The sequence below is a fragment of the Heptranchias perlo genome, chromosome 13, assembly GCF_035084215.1.
Source record: "Heptranchias perlo isolate sHepPer1 chromosome 13, sHepPer1.hap1, whole genome shotgun sequence".
NCBI classification, from domain to species: Eukaryota; Metazoa; Chordata; class Chondrichthyes; order Hexanchiformes; family Hexanchidae; genus Heptranchias; species Heptranchias perlo.
In genome coordinates, this window is record NC_090337.1 from 48,882,570 (window position 1) to 48,907,491 (window position 24,922).

The window sequence follows — 24,922 nt, forward strand, 5'->3', positions numbered from 1 at the left end:
AATAGTGAAGGACAACAGTCCGAACATCAATCCTTGTGAGACTCCACCAGTAACCACTCCCCATGTGGAACCACCACTATTAATTACTACCTTGTGTCTATAAGAATGCAACTAATTTCTTATCCAACCCAAAATCTGCCTCCTCATCCCACAGGACTGAGCCTTACTTCGTAGTCTATTGTGCAGCAGCTTGTCAAATGCTTTTAAAAAATCAAGATACACAATGTTGACCAAACTACCTACATCCAACATTAGCCAATTTGGTTTTGTTTCACAACGTACCCTTCTTTTAACTCTAAGGACATATGTGGCTTCCTTTTCCAAAAGGATGGTTTTGTAGACATCCATTTTTTTTCCCCATGTTGATAATGTCCCAGCCTAGTAGGACTGCCCAATCAATCTAGTTCATCTTTGCAAATCTAGCCCTCTTAAAATCTTACACACATGGATTTGCTTAAATTCGTTGTGTGCATGCACTACTTAAGCTAATTACCTTTTCTTTATTTGAAAGGTCCATTACTGAGTCAGCTGGAGTTGGCACAGAAATGGTTTCTGATTTTAATACAGCTTTTGCTTCTGCTATCACTGATGTAACTAGTGTAGACACAACTGGTACTGCTTCCTCATCATCTTCAGAAGGTTTCTATAATGTCAACGATTTAAATCATTTAGAGATGCTGAAATCTTGTAGCAATTTTATAACTAGCAAGTATTTTTGTATACATCTGCAAGTAGGCAGAAACATTATTTTATATGATCATACTTTCTGGGATCAAACTATATCAAAACATTCATATTTTCAAAAGTCTTTGTCTACATTTGTAATGCTGCAGGGGTACGTTTCTGCCACCAGAGTCTCTCGCTGAATTTGTGCCAAGAGTCCCTCGCTGAGAGTCCTCTAATGGTAGAAAGCAAGTACTAAGCAGTTCAATTTACACCGTTCAATTTACACCTGTAGATTCTGGATTTTTGAACTGTAATTTCCAACTCCGATTTAAACCATTTCAAACTGCAAAATAATATGCATCTTCAAAATCAATGTTCATAGTGTTGGGGTTTTGATTACTTTGTACTGAAATTACAACAGTAGTTTTCCAACTCAAGTTATGGATGTGTTTAATAACTAGTTACCTCTGTTGATGTTCCATGCAGAGATGGTACAACATCTTTTGATTCTTCAATAACATTCCTTTCTTCATTTGGCTAATAAAAAAAGGTAAAAAAATTAGCACTGGCAAATTTCATTTAAATTCAAATTCACAACATTTACATAACACAGAAATATGCTATTACTTACAGTGATGAGGGGGTAATCCCTGGCAGGTCTATCTCTAGTGCTGCTGGTTTCTTTCAGATACTGCTCAGCTGCAAATGCCTCCTTTAGGCCTGGGAATAAATTTTCATACTCTGTGGGGTCAGCGAGTGACTCTGCAGCTTTTTGGTTTATTTTAGAGAGATTCTCTCTCCACAGTTTCACAACCCTGAAAGGAAATATCAGCATCAGAGCAGAAACTTACTATGGTATATATTTTTGTATGAAAACACACAAGATTACACTGCTACGGCAGAATTGTATCTGTCGACTCATACCTAGAGACCTGACTTGGCAGGTAGGTTCTGGAAAAAAAGGCAGCTTCCGGGAGGCGTCCTGTTTTTATCAGCAATTCCAGACAATTATCAAGCCTATGTAGAAAAATTTTAAAGAAAAGATAAAATAGTTAAGAGTTTAAACAGAATAACTAAATATCCTTATTAAATTCACTGCAATCCCAATCAGCTAATCATCATTTCAACATTCAGCTTCTGTGATCTGATTTTTTTTAAAAACTCATTTAAAAAGTTAATAAATCCACAGTCTCCCGATCACATCTTCATTCACAATCTTTAGCTGTTCTCAACTGAAACAACAGTTGAGGTGCAACACTGATCTTAGCAGACTGGGGAGGGAGCTTGGGGGAAGAGAGAGGGAAAAAAGTTTCGCATTTCTGTTTATTATCCAGTGGCCTACTCATCTAGTGCACATTTAGATACCAGGTGAGGACAGGCTTAGCTGTGATGCCTTGCTGACAGTCTAGATTCATACATAAAGAATGGGTACTCAGGAGAGGTACACTCAAGAACTGCCTACACTGATGAAATCATGTCCCAGCAAAAGTAAGCATCTTCAGATGAGATGAGAACATTATAAATCAAAATGGCTAATGGAATGTTGGCCTTTATCTCAAGGGGGTTGGAATTCAAAAGTGAGGAAGCGATGTTTCAGTTGTACAGACCCCATCTGGAGTACTGCATTCAGTTTTGGGCACCAAACCTCAGGAAGAGTATAATGACCTTGGATGAGGAACAGCGTAGATTCATTAGAATGATACCAGGGCTTAAAGGGTTAAATTATGAGGGCAGATTTCATAAAGTTGGCTTGTACACTCGAGTTTATGAGGTTTAGGAGTGATCGAATTGAGGTATTTAAAATGATTAATGAATTCAACAAGGTAGATACAGATAAACTATTTCCTCTGGTGGACATTATCTTAAAATTAGCGTCAAGCCATTGAGTGAAATCAGGAAGCATTCTTCATACCAAGGGTAGTGAAAATCCGGAACTCGCTCCCCCAAAAGGCTGTGGATATTGGGTCAATCAAAATTTTCAAGACTGAGATTGATAGATTTTTGTTAGGTAAGGGTATCAAGGGATAGGGATATGGATCAACAGCAAGTAAATGAAGTTGAGGTACAGATCAGGCATGATCTAATTTAGGCTCGAGGGGCTGAATAGCCTACTCCTGTTCCTATGTTCCAAAATAAAAGGGTCAGTAAAATTCTTCTCTGCCAAAGTAGTACAACTTTTAAATGGTGCTTCCTGATTAATTATCGCAAGATATTTAAAAGTAAAAAAAAAGCATTGAATACAATATACATATAATATATAAAGTGGAACTTCCATTTTCTGCTGTAATGGAGGTGACTCCTTGATAAATGGAATTTGGCAGGTAAGCAAGCATTCCCTGATTTTAGGTCTTACACCTAAAGTACAGCAATATTCCAGGCACGGGAATAAATTCAAGCACAAAACAAATTTAAAAAACTTGTTTTATTCACTGAAAAAAGATGAAAAATAAATGTTAAATGCTGTACAATGATGTCAATGTCCTACACAAGGCTTTGTCCTGTGAAAATTCTGGTGAATAATCAGGACGACAGAATAGGAGTGTAGATAATAGAGATTCCACTGTGTGATCATGATCTGGTGGTTCTTTGTGCAAGCCACTGCCATGGAAATCATGGGTTGATAGTTTTGAAAACAACATCCTGAAAACACATGCTTTACTAATCTATTTGACTACTGTATGTATTTCATTTTTGTTAATGTCAAGTGATCTGCAGTTTAAAGCAGTCTGTTCAAAGAAGCTAAGGTAAGGTCTATAGCTGAAGTACTTACTTTCCTTGCATGAAGTAAGTCATAAAGGCCACATTGTTCTTGCCATCTTTTTCAACTACTTCTGCTAATTTGTTAACCATTGGAGCATTACCAGAGGCAGTGGCCAGCAGCAATAGTCCACCATAATCCTGCGCATGGTGTAAACACTCCTGGGCAAGGGCAAATTGGCACTTACTAATCGCAAGCTCTGCCAACTGCTTCCATTTCTGTTCTGACTGTGGAGATAAAAAGGGACATGTATGAAAATGAACCAGTTTGTTTATTGAACCCCGATGCAATTTTGTGCATCTTTTCAGGAATTGTTGTGCAGGGTCATGGCCCTGAAAACAACTGCAGGATTACATGAAATGGCCAAAGAAAATGCATTTTTGGAAGCTACATTTTTACATGGGGAGGGGACCCTCCATCGGAACACTGTGTTGGCAGGACAGTCTGCAGCCTTGTTATAAATCTTTTTTCTACTTCCAGGCTGCTGGACCTTGCTCTGCTTTGCCAGTTTTTTCATGCTTCCATTTCTACCTGTCTTACTACCACCCCACGCCCCCCCTCCCCCAACATCACCTTAGTTATTCACACATTCCATGTTTCTCATAAATGTTTTTAACTACTCTACGCCTCCTATTGTCTCATGTTAATATCACTTGAGCCATTTAACCATCTCCTGTTTCATACTTAATCACCCTATTTCTTCTCACGTTTATGTGTCAGTGTGTTCCCTTCCCCTTTGTTCTGTTCCTTTATAAATTCTGTTCCTCTGTAATATCTTCCAGTTCAATGCAGGGTCCACACCTGAAATGTTAAGTTGTATGTCCTCTCCACAGATGGTGACTGACCTGCCAAGTGTTTCCAGCAATTTCTGGTTTTGTTCTACAAATTTACGTGGCACTTGATAAAGTTACCCCTCCCCAAAACTAAGAAAAAGTGGGGGTTAACAGTAGATTGGTACACTGCGCCACAGAATGTTAGTTCACGGATCTCATACACGGGTTCCTAATCAAAGCTGCTGAGTAGAGGCGAATTCGTAGGGAGCAGCATAGACAAGACTAAACGATAAAAATGATTCGGGGGTATCAGGAAAAAAAGTAAGATGTGACCAAGGAACCAAAAAGAGAGGCAATTTTTAAATTTTACAAAACGACAGCATAAAAAAAATTGCTTAAAAGATTGTTGAAATACCTGGTATTTGGAAAATGAGAGGAGCCAGAGGGAGACTACACATACTTTGACAGGCCAAATATGGTCTGTTCAGGTTTGTAATAAACTACGAAACAAAACAAACTTATTCATATTGTAGTACATGGGCTTGACAATTTGACTCAGTATAGTTCAATTAAACACAAGTATATTAAAAAATATCTACATCCTCCCATTGAATTTTATCATCCAGTATAGCCACACTCTACAGTGTTAATTTTTGAACCAAAGACATTAAAAGTTATACAAGTGTTATACCTCTGCATCTACAGCCAACTGATAGGCAATCTTGAGCTCTCCAAGCTGCAGTGCAAGTTCAAAGCGGTGTTCTGGATCAGTGGATACTGCAAGAGCCTGTGATTTGAAACCCTGTGTGCAGAAAAAGAAAACAGCTTGAAGATTCTTGTAAAAAAATGCACTCTCACTTCCAGCTTTCCCAAGATGCTATGGAGAAAATCTTACAGGCTGGCTTTGTTCCAATGTGCTCCACCGATGTATTCTCTACCAGTCCTGGTTCTGTTCAGACTAAAAGTAGATTTGATTTGTCCCTCAGTAGGATCCATGATGCACCAGTTTTTATTCTTTTGGGACTGAAATTAGTCCTGCAATACTTAAATAGCATTCTTATTTACACAGGATGTAGAGATGCCGGTGATGGACTGGGGTGAACAAATGTAAGGAATCTTACAGCACCAGGTGTTGGAAGATATATATTACTATAAGATGACTATAACCTGGTGTTGTAAGATTCCTTACATTTATTTACACAGGAGTAGGTGAAATCTGAACAGTCGCCTCACCCCAAAAGGACTACAACAACTTGCATTTACATAGCACCTTTAACTTAGGGAAATGTTGCAAGGTGACTTAATTAATTTGAAAGCTACATGGCCTCCATAATCAATAGTACTGATCAAAATAAATTGCAGCACTATCCATTTAGTTTGTGTTTTAGAATGGAAAGCTTATTGACTTTAAATTTTAACCAATCACTTTTAATTTCTGTGCTGCTCATACACATCCCTGTAAACCACATGAACACTCTAGGCCCAACCAGTGGAATTCAATTTTTATGTTTCTTCCAATCAACTGCAGGTCCATACACTAAATTTCTTCCAATCTCTGCCAACAGTGCAGAAAGATATGGAACTGTTACCTTCAAATCTGGCCCCAAGGTGAAGGATGAATATTCAAAAGAGAAATACAGGAGAAGATGCTTCTGCTTCAAGTACTAAACCCTTACTTGTGAGCAACACCTTGAAACAAACTAGTTAAAGCTGAAAATGCTGCATCAAATACTGATCTGGTTCTGTAAGTCAGGTGGTAAGCACAATCCCATTACAGTGATTTTACTGCTCAGATGATGATAAATTGGTGCAGTGATAATAAAATAACTCCAGCAGCAGAAAGAATCAAATTGTCATGGACATGGCTTGTTATTGAGAATTAAAACAGCATGCAAACAAGAATATGCCTTGTTATATGAGCACAGTTTTCCAGTGACTTTCAGTGTTAAGACTGACATAACTGAACACAGAACTCTACAGGTTAAAATACACATACTGGTTTTCTAGACAAACACTGAAGTACAAACAGAAAATTACTGGTCACCATTTCAAAGACACTGCTAAGGATACTGTAGCCAAAAGTATTGATTTTATTACCATAAATTTTCATTCTTTTCACTCTTGGATTTCTTCCCTCCTTTTCTATTTTCCATTTCTAGCTCAATTCTTGGTAAATTTTGCCTGAAGATTTTTTTTCCTCACCCTATCCCCACCACCAAACTTGAAGCTGTGAATCCATTCTTCAACATCTAAAGCATATTTCCTGCTGGCCTGGGTCTTGGATCAGTGGAACTGTTTACCTCCTGCACATGCCTAGTTTTCCATATCCCAATCCATTTTAGGCAAAATAGATGAACAGAAACATTTTTGACTGCCAGATCTCCCATGCATTTAATACAGGATGTACTGAGAGTTTGCCTCAACCATTAGAAAGACCTGTGAAACTTGTTTGTGCTTGTTACACTTGGGAATTATGTAGACTTGCACATTCCTTAAGGAAAAGAAGTACTTTGGTATCATCCAATTCAGAACAGCTAAATAATAGTGCATCCAAAAACAAAGTCTTCCATAGTCATAGTTAAAGCTTGATGTTATATGTCTTATTTATATAGGACTAGCAGCAGCTACAGAAGCGCTCAATAAGCACTGTAATTTAACTGCTTGCTTATTCTTTTCGTAAAATTGTACAATGTTATTACTAGGAGACTTAAAGCTGTGGATCATTCTGCTTGAGAAACGTCTTTATTGAATGACTTTTAATGTGGTTATATTCCATCTAACCTGTTTCTCTAGGAAGTGTGCTACTCTCGTCCTCTGTTCCTTTGGAATTGTGGGAAGAACCTTGTCGGCCATGGCAAAATCCCTCCTCATGACCGCAGTCTGATACTCGAGCACAGAGACAAGTAGGGAATAGCTGACGATGTTCAACTCTTTGTCTCCCAAATACAGTCGATTATCCTTTGGGATATAACCCAGGAGATACATGGTCCTGAAAAAGAAATGTTGGCACTTGAATTTTGGTGTTTAACATTAGTCCTTAATTAAAAATAGCAGTTTTTTTGAATTATGCAGATAATTTGCGTATATACGTTAGTCTGGTTAGCAGACTCTCAGCTCCACTTATAGCCTAGTGAGTACAGGAACATAAGAAATAGGAGCAGCAGTAGGCCATATGGCCCCTCGAGCCTGCTCCGCCATTTAATAAGATCATGGATGATCTTCGACCTAAACTCCACTTTCCCGCCCGATCCCCAAATCCCTTGATTCCCTTAGAGTCCAAAAATCTATCGATCGCAGTCTTGTATATATTCAACAACTGAACATCCACTGCCCTCTGGGGTAGAGAATTCCAAAGGTTCACCACCATCTGAGTGAAGAAATTTCTCCTCATCTCAGTCCCAACCGGCTGACCCCTTATCCTGAGACTATGCCCCCTAGTTCTAGACTCTCCAGCCAGGGGAAACAGCCTCTCAGCATCTACCCTGTCAAGCCCTCTAAGAATTTTTATAAGTTTCAATGAGATCACTTCTCATTCTTCTAAACTCCAGAGAATATAGGCCCATTCTTTTCAATCTCTCCTCATACAACCCTCTCATCCCAGGTTTCAATCTAGTGAACCTTCGTTGCACCGCCTCTAAGGCAAGTATTTGGTCTCCTTAGGTAACAAGACCAAAACTGTACACAGTACTCCAGGTGTGGTCTCACCAAACCCTGTACAATTGTAGCAAGACTTCCTTACTCTTGCACTCCAACCCCTTGCAATAAAGGCCAACTTACAATTTGCCTTTCTAATTGCTTGCATGCTAATTGCACATTAACTTTCTGTGTTAACCACCTGGTGTAGGACCAAGCCAGACAGGACAGAAGGGCGCAGATCAACCCTTGGTCTGTGCCAAGTTAGCTGATCTTAATGAAGTCACAATTGGATGCAGCATCCCTGGACTAGGGACCAAGGAAAGAATAAAATAAAGGGTGCCTGCTCCATATAACTACCAACAATTCCTGCTGGAAAGTACGCACGAGCGAATGCTGGGTGAAAATAGGATTGGATGTCCCCACAGTAAATAGCCTGCCAACACACAATGTCTAAGGCTTCGCACATGAAGGATGGCCAGTTGGGGTTAGGAGGACAACCGGTGCCCATGGAACTGTACTCTAATATGCATCAAAGAAATAAGAGTTCCTTTCAGCCAAGATTTAAAGGCTTATTTTAAAGGGAAAGGAAAGGAAGCTAGAATTTATTTTTGTAGAAGGTGAGAACAGTTCCAAGCATTCAGTTGGTAAATTGTTATGTTATGCTGCAATTGTGTGGTCACTGGTTGACAACTTTAATCAGTCACTACTGTTCCTGTGAGGTATGCTTTGGGGAAAATAGCTGTCTTTTGCTCACAAGCTCTCAAGTGCAGTGCATTTATTATTCCTGGCTGCAGCTGATCTGGTAAATGACATGACATTAACAGTCTAGACATATTACAAATTTTTGACACGTAGCTGTATTGTATGTAATATAAGGAGGAACCACACAGGTATCTGCCAAAAATATTTTGTGTTGAATTTTATATGTATACAATGCGATTTTCCCATCACTCTCCCATTCACCTGTCAAGATGGGCAATGGTGACAATCTCTCCACCAACGTAGTAATTAAGCCTGTTCACAGAGCTGGTATAGATGAAGCAGTCTCCTACCCACAATCCAGTCTTCACAATTTCCTGAATTTCACCAAGAACCTGGAAAAAGTATGTCCAAAAGAAACAAATCTAGTAACTGAACAGTGAAAGTCTTACTCAGTATCAGACAGTTAAAAAAAAAAGTCAGAAGCATGTTGTGGTTTGTGCAGCATAATTATAGGCTACTGTAATTGAGATTACAGGTTCTATTCAAGCAGCTTTTACAGCCTATGATTTCCATATCTTCATTTTGTTATTTCTAAGGAACTTCTCAATTTCTACATGAAGCGCTTCCATCTTACCTCAAAGGCATCTTCAATGCCATCCTCTGTAACTCCCTCATGTGTTTCCTGTGCTGTAGCCACCTTCTCAGCAAGGTATTTCAAAATGAAGAAGGAATCCTCTGTGGCAATGCACACCAGTTCACCAGAGTCTGACCAGAATATCTGCAAGGAAAAAGAATACCATGTTGCTATCTGGTGGTAAGGTGATCAATATCACTGTAGCAAATGCAATGCAAAATGTAGTACCAAATTATATTGACCAGCAAAGTCCCAAGTTTGATCTCTTGAATCAGCTGATCTCGGCTAACATAGCGGTGGAGATATTACAATTGGCCTTAATGCCAATGGTTGGGGTTCCGACTCGTGATCGCTATCCAGTGAACCCAACAGGAAAGAGCGCATATGTTGATACAGTGAAAACAAGATTGGGCTTGGCTGTGATGTTCAAGACAGCTGAATAGTCTACAAACACTCATGGTCTGGACTCAAACAAGAAAAATGGTCACTTGGAGAAGGGAACAGAGGGCAGCTGACCCTGTATCCCAACATGGGTCAGTGCCTTCAGGAAAGGAGGGAAAATTGTGGTTGGGGGGGGGGGGGGGGGCGAAAAAGAGGACGGAAGAACTAAATTACTACTACAATCTGATACAAATCATCCAGGGTGTATAAAAAAAACATGTCTGGTCACGTGCAAACTTGGCTACAAATGTATCTATTCTATAACGTTGACCATTAAACAGTGTCACTGTTATATGCCACTAATATGGAAATGCACTATATTGCAAAATGGAGTTTAATTTTGCTGAATCTGCAAATCCTTTAGAACATTAAAACATACCAAATTTAGCACCTCCACTGATTCCCAACTAACTGGATCCAGGTCACTGACCAAGCATGACAGCTCTGTTCCCAGGTACCTAAAACACATTCATCAGCCTCCACTGTCAGCTTATTCCCCTATGCAGCGCTTGTCTCGACAGTGCTGCTACATGCATTTTTTTTGTCAATCCTACTGCAACTAAGTGGAGCCTACAGGAAATATGAACAATCACAGAAGGTGTGGTTTTCCTTTCTCCTACTGAGAGGCTCAAAGCTACAGGAACACAAGTAACAGACTTGAATGTGAAATTAATTGAACCAGTCACCCTTTCTAAATATTAAATCGGGCATGAGTGCTGCATCAACACTATTTTGGCCACTATTTACAAAAGTAATGCTCTGAAGTCACCAATGCACTTTGCCAACAGAAATACAGGCTCATTTCGCAAAGTTAAATTATAAATGTAAAGCAAGCAATGTTCAATAGTTGCACATCATTTTCCTGGAAGTCATAAACTATTAAACTACTTTCAACTGAATGGTTACCCCAATTCTAGTGCCTGGAAAAAAAGACAAACTCAGTTCTAATTCACACATATCAGTTAACATTCATCAAGCTGGCTTCTCTCTTATAGTTGAAGTAAAGCATGTTTTCATTCATTCTCGGAATATTTCTAGCATTTATTGCCCATCCATAGTTGCCTTGAGAAGGTGGTGGTGGGCTGCCTTCTTAAACCACTGCAGTAGCAGTTTGATACAATTGAGCAGGTTGCTAGGTGACTTCAGAGGGCAGTTAAGAGTCAATCACGGTGTTCTGGAGTCACACAGGCCAGACCAGGTAAGGACCGCAGGTTTCCTTCCATAAAGACATTAGTGAACCAGTTAGGTTTTTAATGACAATCTGACACCTTTCTGGTCACTTTTACTGATACCAGCTTTTTATTTCCAGATACTGCCATGGTGGAATTTGAACTCATGTTCTCTGGATTACCAATCCAGTAACATAACCAACACATTACCGTACCTGTATCAAATGCTTACGGTCACTTGAGTGTAGGCTCAAGAAAAGGCCCTTTTACACATTATTTAAGTCCATGCACAGAACTCAGACCATTTCCAATTCTGCTCCCTTACCACCAATCATTCATCCCTCTACCCCCGTTGAACATAAGAACATAAGAAATAGAAGCAGGAGTAGGCCATACGGCCCCTCGAGCCTGCTCCATCATTCAGTAAAATCATGGCTGATCTTCGACCTCAACTCCACTTTCCCGCTTGATCCCCACATCCCTTCATTCCCTTAGAGTCCAAAAGTCTATCGATCTCAGCCTTGAATATATTCAACGACTGAACATCCACAGCCCTCTGGGGTAGAGAATTCCAAAGATTCACAACCCTCAGTGAAGAAATTCCTAATCTCAGTCCTAAATGGCCGACCCCTTATCCTAAGACTATGCCCCCTAATTCTACTCTCCAGCCAGGGGAGACAGCTTCTCAGCATTTACCCTGTCAAGTCCTCTAAGAATTTTATACCTTTCAATGAGATCACTTCTCATTCTTCTAAACTCCAGAGTATATAGGCCCATTTTACTCAACTTTTCCTCATAGGACAACCCTCTCATCCCAGAAATCAATTTAGTGAACCTTCATTGCACCGCCTCTAAAGCATGTATATCATTCCTCGGGTAAGGAGATCAAAACTCTACACAGTACTCCAGGTGTGGTCTCACCAAAGCCCTGTACAATTGTAGCAAGACTTCCTTACTCTTGCACTCCAACCCCCTTACAATAAAGGCCAACATACCATTTGCCTTCCTAATTTTTTTTTTGCTGTACCTGCATGTTAATTTTGTGTTTCGTGTAACAAGGACACCAAAATCTCTCTGAACGCCTACATTTAATAGTTTCTCACCATTTAAAAAATATTCTGTTTTTCTATTCTTCCTACCAAAGTGAATAACCTCACATTTCCCCACATTATACTCCATCTGCCACTTTCTTGCCCATTCATCTAACCTGTCTATATCCCTTTTCAGACTCATTGTATCCTCCTCACAGCTTATTTTCCTACCTAGCTTTGTATTGTCAGCAAACTTGGATACATTACACTCGGTCCCTTCATCTAAATCATTAACATAGATTGTAAATAGCCGAGGCCCACGCACTGATCCTTGCGGCACCCACTAGTTACAGCCTATCAACCTGAAAATTACCTATTTATTCCTACTCTGTTTTCTGTCCGTTAGCCAATGCTCTATCCATGCTAATATATTACCCCCAGCCCCATGAGCCCTTATTTGGTGTAACAACCTTTTGTGTGACACATTATCGAATGCCTTTTGAAAATCCAAATATACTACATCCACTTGTTCCCCTTTATCTACCCTGCCAGTTAAATCCTCAAAAAACTCTAACAGATTTGTCAAATACAATTTCCCTTTCATAAAACCATGTTGACTCAGAAAATCATAATATGATTAGGCAAAGTGCCCTGTTACCACTTCCTAATAATGGATTCCAGCGTTTTCCTGACGACTGATATCAGGCTAACTGGCCTGTAGTTCCCTGTTTTCTCTCTCCCTCCTTTCTTGAATAGCGGTGTTAGATTTGCAACCTTCCAATCCACTGGGACCATTCTAGAATCTAGGGAATTCTGGAAGATCATCCATTATCCATTATCTCTGCAGCCACCTCTTTTACAACCTTAGGATGTAGGCCATCAGGTCCAGTCGATTTGACGGCTTTTAGTCCCATTAATTTCTGCAGTACTTTTCTTTTACTAATATTAATTACTTTAAGTTCCTCACTCTCATTAGACCCTTGGTTTCCCCCTATTTCTGGTATGTTTTTTGTGTCTTCTACTGTGAAGACAGATACAAAATATTTGTTTAACATCTCTGCCATTTCCTTATTCCCCATTATAATTTCTCCTGTCTCAGCCTCTAAGGGACCCAGGTTTACTTTCGCTACTGTCTTCCCTTTTACATTCTTGTAGAAGCTCTTACAATCTGTTTTTATATTTTTTTGCTAGTTTACTCTCATATTCTATTTTCTCCCTTTATCATTTTTTGGGTCATCCTTTGCTGGTTTCTAAAATTCTCCCAATCCTTAGGCTTACTACTCCTCTTGGCAACATTATAAGCTTCTTCTTTTAACCTAATATTATTCTTAACTTCTTTAGTTAGCCATGGATGTATCACTTTTCCCCTGGAGTTTTTATTTCTCAATAGAATGTATATTCATTGAGAATTATGAAATATTTCTTTAAATGTTTGCCATTGCTTATCTACCATCATACCTTTTAATCTAATTTCCCAATCTACCTTAGCCAACTTGTCTCTCATACTTATGTAATTGGCTATATTTAAGTTTAAAACTCTAGTTTCGGACTTAAGTACGTCACTCTCAAACTCAATGTGAAATTCTATCATATTATGATCACTCTTCCCCAGAGGATCCCTTACTATGAGATTACTAATTAACCCTGTCTCATTACACAATACAAGTCCTAAAATAGCCTGTTCTCTGGTTGGTTCCACGACGTATTGTTCTAGGAAACTGTCTTGAATGCATTCCATGAACTCATTCTCCAAACTACTTTTGCCAATTTGATTTGCCCAGTCTATAAGAAGATTAAAGTCCCCCATGATTATTGCATTGCCTTTGTTACAAGCTCCTATTATTTCTTGATTAAAACTCTGTCCAACACTATAGCTACTGTTAGGGGGCCTATAAACTACTCCCACCAGTGTTTTCTGCCCCTTGTTATTTCTTATCTCCACCCATACTGATTCTACTTCCTGATCTTCCAAGCCAAGATCCTTCCTCACTACTGTCCTTATGTCATCCTTATGTCACCCTGTCCTTATATCATCACAATCTGGAATAATTTACAAAAAAGCATACGTATTTATTATGCTAAGTGGCAGTCTTTTCCACAAACTACTTAAAAGTTATTCCTTAAGTAAAATTCAACTTGTTTCCTCGGGTTTAAATCACTTCTCCTAACTCAGCACTTCCTCCTCCACCACGCCTTGTACACAGGCTGTATACTGCAAGTTCAAGCCATGTTCACAAGATGCCCTAGGTTTTCTGACCACAACACAAACAGCAGTCCATTCATTTTAAATGGGTTGCCATCAGCGTTATGATCGGAAAACGTAAGCCGCTGTATACTGCAAGCTCCAACTACGTGCATAGCATGTACACAGCAAAGATCTCAAGGAGAACTTCAGCAATAAATCAACACTATAAATCCTCTTATACTGGAGCTAATTGCCATGGCAGCATATATACCAACTAGTAAGAATGCAAGACAAAAATCATTAGCTCAGATATGTAGCATCAATTTGCATTTTAAAAACACCTCAGAAGCAAATCGTTCCAGCCCCAAAGGAAATATATTCATTTAAAATTCCAAGAGAGCTGATGTATTTAAATCAAGATAGGTACTAAAAAAACAAAATCTGTTTTTAATTTGGAACATTCTCCCTCTGTGTAACATTAATTGTCAGGTTATATGACTTACATGTTTGGGCTGTATTTCGATTCTGCGGACGAGTTCAGTGGTATCCCAGTCATAAAACGCTAAGCCATTCATTGACCTGACACCCAGGAGGAACCCACCATAGATACCTGCGAATAAGAAAATTTTTCCAGTTATCACGTTCAAATAATGTCAGACAAGTATTTTTTTTAAAAATAAGATAAAAATATAAGACAAAATCCCTGTATTTATGCCGTTACATTTTAACAATTTAACCTGGCATGTGCTCCATAAAATTGAAAGTTACTAATCAGTCTTCAGTGCCTAAGTACATCATATCCTTGTGAATCACCCAGAAATCAGTGGCAAGAAAAATTAAGGCGACCAACAGATAACGCCTACATGGTATTTGATAATGCTTTATTCTCTCTCTTTCTTGCTCGCTTCCTCTTTTATCCCATCATTCTTTTTCTTTACCCCATCCATTTTCCTTCATCTATCTTGCTCTGTTTATGCTCTAGCTGTCTCTTCTCTAATTCCTTCTCTCAACATGGCCTGTACTTACCTTCCCCTTTCATATAGTTCAAAGCACAGAGCCACTTTCTGAATTATCAGGGAGAGGATATCTGGTACAGGTATCATTTTAGTTCTGAATTATAAAACAGATGTCCCTCACCATCTTGCAGTGTGAGATTCATAAATGTTTCAGGATCTTTACTTAAAGTGCAGTCCAAAATGTTACATAATTGATAATGTATTGCTTATTAAAAAGCACTCTGTATGGGTCATCACTACACACAGAGATATGGTCATGTTTCACGTAAATACTAAAAAAACATAACTTCTTCACTTTCATGTAAATTACAGATTAACTATAAAAGCATTTAACCATTCTAAGTGAACCTTCCAATTTTAATACTACACACAAAGAGTCAAATTCTTTTCCTCTATCTTTATTCCCAGTGAATGGTGACTTTCTGGTTCAATAAAGAAATGGTCGACATAATCTCCTCATCCAATGATGGATTGACGCAAAAGGCTCTCAATAGTACACTTTCCAAAATGTTAAGTATGTTGCATTTTTTTGAGGGAACCGTGAAAAAGAAAGTTCCATTTCCTGGCCATAACAAAATGGAGAATGGACAGTATTCAAAACACTGCAGGATAGGGTTATTTGGTAACTCTGGATATCATATCCCTTCAATACAGTTGGTGTTGTGTAAACTGCAACACATTACCTTCCGCTCCAAAATCAGGCTTAAAGGATTTCTTTTCTTTGAAATTCTTGAATATTTTAACCACACTGTTGCTTTCCCTTATTGCATATCTGAAAAGGAAAGCAAACCCATTAGTTACTCAGTATTTCCTGATTCCTTGAATATAGAAGATTAAGGGGTGATCTAATTGAGATATTTAAGGTGATCAAAGAAGTTGATAGGGTAGATAGAGAGAAACTATTTCCTCTGGTGGGGAGTCCAGAATAAGGGGGCATAACCTTAAAATTAGAGCTGGGCCATTCAGGGGTGATGTCAGAAAGCACTTCTTTACACAAAGGGTAGTGGAAATCTGGAACTCTCGCCCCCAAAAAGCTGTTGAGGCTAGGTCAATTGAAAATTTCAAAACAGAGATTGATGGATTTTTTTTGTTAGGCAAGGATATTAAGGGTTACAAAACCAAGGTGGGTAGATAGAGTTAAGATACAGATCAACCATGATCTAATTGATTGGCGGAACAGGCTCAATGGGGTGAATGGCCTACTCCTGTTTCTACATACGAATTACAGTCATGTACCTTGAATTTTACTTACTCAGAAGAATCGTGTGCCCATACAAACTCCTGTGCAGACCCGAAGCTCTTGTTTCTCAAAGCCATTGCAGTGTAGATAATATATTCACCATCACCACAGACCACAACAAACCTAAATGCCAAAATTGAAATGATTGTATGAATGAGAATTTCACATTCTTAAATAACCAGTCTAAATTGATGGTTCAATTCCTCTACAGATAAAATATCCTCACTTTCAAAGCAAAAAAATAAACTCAGCTTGTAATGATATATAAGAACTCTAAACCTCAGTTATGAAATTTGTACAAACCAGTTAGCACTGAATGTAAAGGCAGCTAACAGCAACATTAAGAATACCAACACAGTGGAGAGAAAAAGAGCAAAAGTCTGATTTTTCCAAAAGGAATTGGGAGAAGGTTCCCTCCTTTTGAAAGAGAAACAATATCTTATTTTCTTTTGCAGTTTATTTTGTTATTTATCTTTGTTGGTGGGAGGAAGGTACAAGTTATTGATGGTTACATTTCCTGATGATATATGTAGAACCTAAAGACTGAGGTTGTATTTCCTTTCCACTGTCATTTCTAACACTGTACTAAAAAAAAAAAATCACATTTTTAATGCTCCAGGTGTCTTATGGACAAATATGTTATTTTCAATAGGAACAAAAGCACAATTTAGTAAAATTACAAACTGAACATTTCTACATTTTAAAAAGCTCACTTTAAGTTAACCAAGTAACAGCCCCCTAACAATTAAAATCTGTTTGCGGTTACTATTTCCCACGTGTGGCTCAATACAAACTAAATACTGATCTTAGTCTATGCCATTGTAAACTGGGAAAAGTTAAAGCCTTACCTTCCATTAGGGTTGTGTTGAATTGTCTGTGGGTAGATCTCACAGCTTCCCATGTCTTTCACAGCCAAAGGAAGTCTTTCACCATCTTTTATCTCAGTATCTCCCATTGCTTTGAGGTTAGCCTGCTGGACTTCAGAATGCCTGGCCCAAATAATTTTACCACTAGCATCCATAGACATTGCTGGTTCTTCACGACCAAGCTAAAAATATTTAAGTATAAATGTTGTTAAATACCAGACTGTCCCATCACATTTAAAAGCAAAGAAAGACCAACATGTCGATTAAATGGTATTAAGTTCTCTAGTTAAAACCCAAATATTCCAAAAGAAGTAATTTGGATGTGGGTGAGGAGGGAAGGACTGAGTGGCATAATGAGTTAGCATGGGGCTGTCTCTACTAATACCTGGGTTTAAATCCAGACTGAGGGGATGAAAGCTTCTCTCTCTACTAGTTGCAAGGGTCTTACTTGAAATGAGTTTCAGCAGTTCAACCCAGCTCCATGTGAACATACATCCTGTGCACAAAACTGCTTGTAGCTTAGCAAACTCGGAGAACACAGGTTAGCTGGCATGGGTAATGGAAAATTTCTCACTGATGCAGCAAGGTATGATCTTCTAAAGTTGGTGAAGGAATTTAGATACATTGCTTGGTAGAGTAATATAAACTTTACATTACTTCTATTATGCACTTATATCTGCTCTATGAGTACTCAATTCAGATACTGGGTGCCAAAAGTGAAAGCATGCTACATTCCCAGAAACATTCCTCATCTTGAGGAGCAAAAATTCACCAAAAATCTATAATTATAAAAAACAAGCACACAACCAAAATGACTGTATGAAGAATTAAAAAGTTATAAGCTTGTTTTTAAACTCATGCCCGTATGTGTGCATTAGTGAGTGAAATCAATTAAAAATTGACCCTCTGAGAAGGTCCCTATAACCAATGCTCAATGCAACTACATTCCAACCAGGTGATTGTGGGCATGAGTCCCTGGACAGTATGAGATACTCCATCTCAAAAGATCAATATGGGCCAAGGTCATTAGTTCAGACATTTCTTGTCATTCTGCTGAAATAAAAATCAGAAGTAGAAGCTCTCCGCATTTTACAGTATGTACTTTTTAAAAATCTGTCAGCAACGATAAACACAACAGATCAAGATATGGCGATATTTTATTATCAAACATACTTGATATAATACACTTACAAATCTGCACGTGTTTGCCAGGTATAGTTAGAGAATAGTATATCCAACAGAACGATCACCATGTAGCTCTATTGATGCATCAAGAAACTAACATCACTTTATTCAATTCCCATTAAATGATTGGTGCATCTAAAAAAATTACACCTCCATACTGCAGATTATGGATGTTCAAACAGAAGTATTTTATTTAACATACCTTAATGATGATGCTGCCTTCATCATAGCCAAGAGCCACATTATTGGAGCCCCTCAGACTTGCCACACACCAGACTCGTTCCATCCCATAATTCAGCGTACTCTCTAGACGATAAGTGCTCGAATGCCAGATACGGACAGTACCTTTAAAGAATTAAATGCAATTGATCAGTTATATACATAGTAACATCGTAATATTTTGGGCAAGAGACTATTAGTTCATCTAGCCTATTCTTCCAAATGTCTCATCAGTTTTGTTTTACCATGATTCTATAACTATCAGCCCTGCATCTCTTGACTAACAGGAATTCATTCAGTCCTTCTTTAAAACTTGTTTTCTTCACCATCACCCTAGCTGGTAATCTGTTTCACAATTCTATCGGCCTCTTATTAAAAAATAAAGTTGCCTAAATTTCTTGTTTTTCTTTGATGACCTCAATTTTAAACTGTGTATCCTAGTCCTTGAATCCTGCATCCAACAGAAAAACTTTCCTAGGTCCAAATTTCCCATACCGATGAAAATCTCCTCATCCTCAACTCCAGAAAATGAAGTCTTGAGGAAAACCATATTTCCTCATAACTCAGCCGTCTTAATTGAGGAATCAGCCTCATAGCTTTCCTCTGGACTCCCTCCAACAATTCTACATCTTTCCTGTAATACAGAGACTAAACCTGAACACACTACTCCAGATGCTGCCTCACCAAGGCCAGATGTAACAAACATCACCTCCTTCAATCTCAGTCATACCCCTAGCTTTACATCACAACATTCGATTTTCTTTCTTGGCTGCCTGCAAATACAGGCATCAAAAACCCCAGGTCCCTTTCCTGCTATAGCAATATGGGGAAATGGGCAAAAACAATGAAAACTTTTTAACAACTTACCTTTCAAATAAAAGTAATACTACAAAGAAACTCTGAACTTTGTGAACATACACTCGAGTATCAGAGCACCTCCTCAATTAGTAATATGTTTTACATCCACGGTTTTTAAATGGGGAAAATTCTGATGCAAGTTGCTTTTACAACTCAGTAAGAATATATTTCCCTGCACTTTACAATGCTTGTTTTATAAAAAAAAACTAGAATTTCAGCTTATTTGTCTCTCAACATGGAGCAAACAGCTGACCTAATAAAATGTCAGAGAGGTTTTTGAGACATTGCACGGATCATCCATAATTACTTGCGTCAGTAATATACCATTGTCCTTGAAACAACTTCTTGGTTAATACTAATCTAGTAACAGAATGTGCTGTGTACAGCAAGTTTTTGCCTTCACTAAGCTACTGATAAAGACTGCCAAAACAATCAAAAATGTTCAAGTTTCTGTTTATCATTTCTGCACTCCATCCCAATATACAAATTTTGAATTTTCTATTTCAGTGTATATGTGCTTTGGAAAAGGTTGTTGCTGAGATAATACTATTTAGGACATTTGATTTATAAAATAATTATATAATTGCAAGGCAGAATTTACAGTCATGAGTACAATTGCCATCCTGCCCTTTCGGGAGGTGCCGTTACTATCTGAAGATAAGACATCTATCAACCACGATTAATTTTATCCTACAAAAAAAACTGTTTGGATTTTTTAATACAAAAAGTAGTGCAAAACTAAAATGGAACTTTCAATATAGTAAGCGCCAATCACAGTTATTAAAACTTGTACGATACCATCCTCTGATCCAGTGATGATAATTGGAAGTTCAGGATGGAAGCTGACACAAGAGACATTCTGAGCATGACCCTCCAGCGTCTGAACACAGGTCTTATTCTACAAACAAGACGGCATTATTTCAGTTAAAAAGTACAAACCGTATTTACTACTTCAGGACTAAAAATTAATCTTAGTTCATTGGATCAGTGCATTTGGCAATGGAGCAGTCAGTGCACACAGCAATGGTGACCATGTTCACTGAATTGTGCTGTAATGCTCAAGCGTTTTGCAATCACTGACAACAATTTTATACAAAATATATTTAGTTTCTCTTATATTAATGGAATACTGATAGTTTTGTTGCAGGATCAGTGCTGTGATCAGCTATTGGCCCTACTGCCTAGAAGTTTTGATCCTAATCAAAATGAAGAATGCAGCTAAACTTTTGTATAATTACATTACTGGAGCAAAGTTTATTTCTCAAGTGTTCATGATTTAACACAGTCAAACTGCAGTGTTAAATAAAATTCTGTGCTTTTCACGATAAAATAATCCTACGTAATTACTCAACTTGTATGAACAATTACTTATCAATCTAATTATTACAATTTACCTGGTAGTCCCAGATTTTAACTAGGCGGTCATCAGCTCCAGAAATCAGGTATGGCTTGTCCCCGCCGCTGTAGTAGTCAATGCAGTTCACTCCTTTCTCATGGCCCTCCAAGGTGAAGTTAGGCGAGGATGAGCCAAGCTGCCATACCTGGAATAAGAATATTGATGCACTATTTACTCAAATTAAGATTTTTTTTCTAAATCAATATATAATACAAATCCCTTTCAAATATTTATAAATCAAATCTCCATATTTTAGGCTGAAGGGTATTTAAGTCAAATTGTTTTCAAGACTAAGTTTTACGCTCTTTTACTCGGAAAGGTCATAGCTACCATATGAAAGGTTTCTCAGCTCTTCCTTCCAAATGGCTTTGCACCACCCTTCACTCTTGCCCACATACCTTAATGGTCCTATCCAAAGAAGCACTTGCAAATTGGTTGTTGTCCTTTGGGTTGATGACAATCTGCATAACATAATGGGTGTGCCCTTCAAAAACCTGGGTGCAGATCCACTTCTTCTCCCAGTCCCACAGTTTGATAAGCATGTCATCTATCAAAGAAACAATTTCCCAGTCTTTGAAACCATCCCACAAATCAACAAGATTTTATAACTACCGCAAGACAAAATCTTCAGAAAAAATTCCGCTCACTGGTGTTAAAATCAAAAGATTTTTGATCAGAAATAAAAACTATATATATTAATTATAAATGCACAGACTACATTATGTGGAATAATTGCCCAAGCAAAAGTTAAAGAAATAAGCCTGAAGTAATATACACTCACCACTGCTGGTCAAGATGTACGACTGAGTCGGATGAACAGCAATGCAACGGATGTAATCTGAATGAGCTTCAAACATGTGAACTCGCTCCAGTGTGTTGTAATTGAAAACTCGGATTTGCATATCATCCTAAATTACAAGGGAACAAATTGTGTGATGCAAATCCAAAAGAGCCATTGGCTTCTTAAATCTAGGTTTTATTTTGTTCTTATACATTTCAGTAAATTTAAAATAAACGGCAGTTTGTACGGACCACTGCTTCAAAATGACAGAGCAGACAATCAAGAAAATCGCAGTAAAACGTGATTCATTATTTTTAAGATAATCTTCCCCTCGTGTCAATACAAAGAGAAGGCTACTTTCACTAACACACTGAAATGCAGCGGGCAGCGACTCCACAGTGACCAATAAATCAAGCAGATTTAAATACTGCGCACTGACATAACTCAGTAAACAGATGGCAGTGGGAGACCGAAACTCGACTTTTACTATCAAATGATTATTGAGATGATCTGCAATATATTAAATATCATGTGACTTTGGTAGGAACTTCCTATCTTGAAAACTTACTTCTTGCTGTCACATTTTTGTATCAGCTTTTTCCATTAATAATTCTATGTCTGCATTTACAATAGTTACTGATCACTAATTACATCCGCCCATCAATGGTTTCACGTCTTCCAGCTTCTCAGCCCATACTGCAGAGAAACTCCTATGCTCCAACCAACTTGACTTTTCTTCCCAAATTGCCATAAATTTGCGATTGAACTATAAATATAAAATCACAATCTAGCTATAGTAATCTTACGTAGATGCACACTTCCTGTCATGTTTCTGTCACACTTCGATCAACTTTGTCCATTATAAATTCCTATGTCCACATTTATTATAGATTTTACCTATGTAAGCTCGTCACTTTGACTGCACAATCTGGCCACCAGGTTCCCACAATTATCTCAAAAATGTTTTCTGAAAACTAGCTATGTTTCCCCTCACTAAAAAATTTCTAATGTCCAAAATAAGGGTTTAAGCAAAATAAAAAAATTCAAAAATGTACACATTTCACAATAACATGATTAGATTTATCCACTGAATTATCTTTAGTTTCTTTTAATCCCTTTATTAAGAACATAACAAATAGGAGTAGACCATACGGCCCCTCGAGCCTGCTCCACCATTCAATAAGATCATGGCTGATCTTCTACCTCAAGTCCACTTTTCCACCCTATCCCCATATCTCAATTCCCTTAATGTCTAAAAATCTATCGATCTCAGTCTTAAATATACTCAACAACTCAGCATTCACAGCCCTCTGAGAATTCCAAAGATACACAATCCCGAGTGAAGAAATTTTTCCTCATCTCGGTCCTAAATGGCCGATCCCTTATCTTGAGACTATGGGCCCGATTTTAGCAGGGATGCGGGTTCTCGGCGGATGGGCAAGCGGGCGCGGTGAAATTAGTGGGTTTCCCGCGCGATCGTAGCAGGCAAACCACTAACTGGATTCACTTACCTGCTCCTCCGGGTTCCCCGCTGCTGATCTGCGCATCGGGCGGGCTGCGCATGCGCAGTAAGATCTGTCAGCTGGAGGCGCTCTATTTAAAGGGGCAGTCCTCCACTGACAGATGCTGCAACAAATAGCAAAGATGACTGCATGGAGCAGCCCAGGGGGAAGGCTGCTCCCAGTTTAATGATGCCTCACCCCAGGTATCAATACATGGGGTGAGGAGGAGGGGGAGGACAGAGATCTTCCACCCGGCGGGCGGGAGGAAGCGGCCCGCCTCCACCACCAGGAAGGCCTGGCTCGAGGTGGCAGAGGGGGTCACCTGCGCCACCAACATATCGCCCACCTGCACAGTGCAGGAGGCGGTCCAATGACCTCAGTAGGTCAGCCACAGTGAGTACACGTAGTCTTTCCCCTACACTCCGTCTGCCACATCACTGCCCCCACCCCACATCTCCTTCGGCACTGCCAACACTACTCTGTCACATCACCCCTCATACCCACTCAAACCCCATCCTCATCTTAACTGCACCTACTCACCTCGCCAGTACTCACCCGCCACTACCACGCAACCCAATCCTCATACAATCTCATGGCTCTATCCCATACTCACCCTCTCATGCATCTCTCTCACGGCCAGCCTCACTCAACCTGCCACCACCTGTGCTGCAGCCACAGGGCATGCATCACATATGTGCAGTAGGCAGCGTAAGGCAAACGTGTCGTGAGCATGAAGGGGATGCACAGGGGTGTTTGAGGGTTTGTCATGGTTGTTACTTATATTGAATTTCAGAACAACTCACATCACACATTATATTGGCACCACTACTGCCATGTCTTCGCGAATCCTGTCCGGTTTGTGCAATAATGCCCGCTCCTGGGTATCACTATGAGGACCCACCACTGATGCCACCCATTGTGTCACTGCAGAGTGGGTGTAGGTGTATTTGCAGGGCTCTTCTGCGCAGACGACTGAGAGACATCGGCGATGTCCCCGGTTGCACCCTGGAAGGCTGTGGAGGAGAATTCAGGAGGGCAGTGGTGACTTTGACCGCGACGACTTTGACAGCAACAGGTAGGAAGATGGTGCACGGGCCAGCCAGGAGCAGCTCGGCATGAAAGAGGCTGCAGATGTCCACGGCTACATGTCGAGTGACTCTGAGCCTCCGTGTGCACTGCTGCTCAGAGAGGTCCAGGAGGCTGAGCCTCGGTCTGTGGAATCTGTGGCGAGGGTAGTGCCCTCTGCGACCCATCTCTCTCTGCGGTAGCCCTCCCTCCTGCTGTACAGGTGGATGTGTCACAGCACTCTGTTGTGGAGCTCCACGTGTCAGAGGTGGACGGCGTGGATGGCGAGGCTGGTGATGCTGTTCGCCCTCCGAGGAGGTCATGACCGCAGCTACGGCGGCCCCCATCCGCAAGATGTACATCTGAGGGGGTCCGCAAGGTAGGTACATGTCTCAGGACCCAGGGGTAAGTGTGCAGTTTGGTGACTTTGACCGTCAAGAGGAGGGTGGTGGAGGCCAAACTTTGTCCCAAGTGACAGAGTGGCCTCCTGCAATGAGTGAGGGTCACCCCCCACCCCGCCACCTGTCAAATGGACCTTTGCAGCTGCCACAGGCTGTGACAGCTGCAACACGTCCATTCGAGCTGGGAGTGTTTCCCCCAGTGTGGGAAACAGCCCCATGTTGATCAAAAATCACACACAGTCCCTTAATCAGGTCAGTTAATTACCTGAAATACCAAACTAACTATTGTCAAGTGGCATCCCGCTGGCTTTAATTGCCTGCGGGATTCCCACCAGCGGGGGTTGTGCGCACACTCTGGCGCGTCAGCGGCGAAACCGTAAGTGGGCGGGATCGAGGCG

At 39.7% G+C, this 24,922-nt stretch overlaps 1 protein-coding gene across 1 annotated transcript in view; it reads right to left on the reverse strand.

Moving 5' to 3' along the window:
• Positions 1-24,922, reverse strand: part of copb2 (COPI coat complex subunit beta 2) — a 38,443-nt gene that overhangs the window by 3,090 nt on the left and 10,431 nt on the right. The window contains exons 4-21 of the mRNA XM_067995439.1: positions 21,557-21,683; positions 21,174-21,322; positions 20,774-20,920; positions 20,178-20,277; positions 18,505-18,647; positions 17,100-17,299; positions 16,264-16,374; positions 15,695-15,783; positions 14,499-14,605; positions 9,170-9,313; positions 8,797-8,927; positions 6,979-7,186; positions 4,889-4,999; positions 3,437-3,651; positions 1,591-1,683; positions 1,298-1,481; positions 1,132-1,203; positions 494-643 (exon numbers count right to left, since the gene is read on the reverse strand). Of these exons, the coding sequence (XP_067851540.1) occupies positions 494-643; positions 1,132-1,203; positions 1,298-1,481; positions 1,591-1,683; positions 3,437-3,651; positions 4,889-4,999; positions 6,979-7,186; positions 8,797-8,927; positions 9,170-9,313; positions 14,499-14,605; positions 15,695-15,783; positions 16,264-16,374; positions 17,100-17,299; positions 18,505-18,647; positions 20,178-20,277; positions 20,774-20,920; positions 21,174-21,322; positions 21,557-21,683 (2,481 nt within the window). The remainder of the gene's footprint in view (positions 1-493; positions 644-1,131; positions 1,204-1,297; positions 1,482-1,590; positions 1,684-3,436; positions 3,652-4,888; positions 5,000-6,978; positions 7,187-8,796; positions 8,928-9,169; positions 9,314-14,498; positions 14,606-15,694; positions 15,784-16,263; positions 16,375-17,099; positions 17,300-18,504; positions 18,648-20,177; positions 20,278-20,773; positions 20,921-21,173; positions 21,323-21,556; positions 21,684-24,922) is intronic.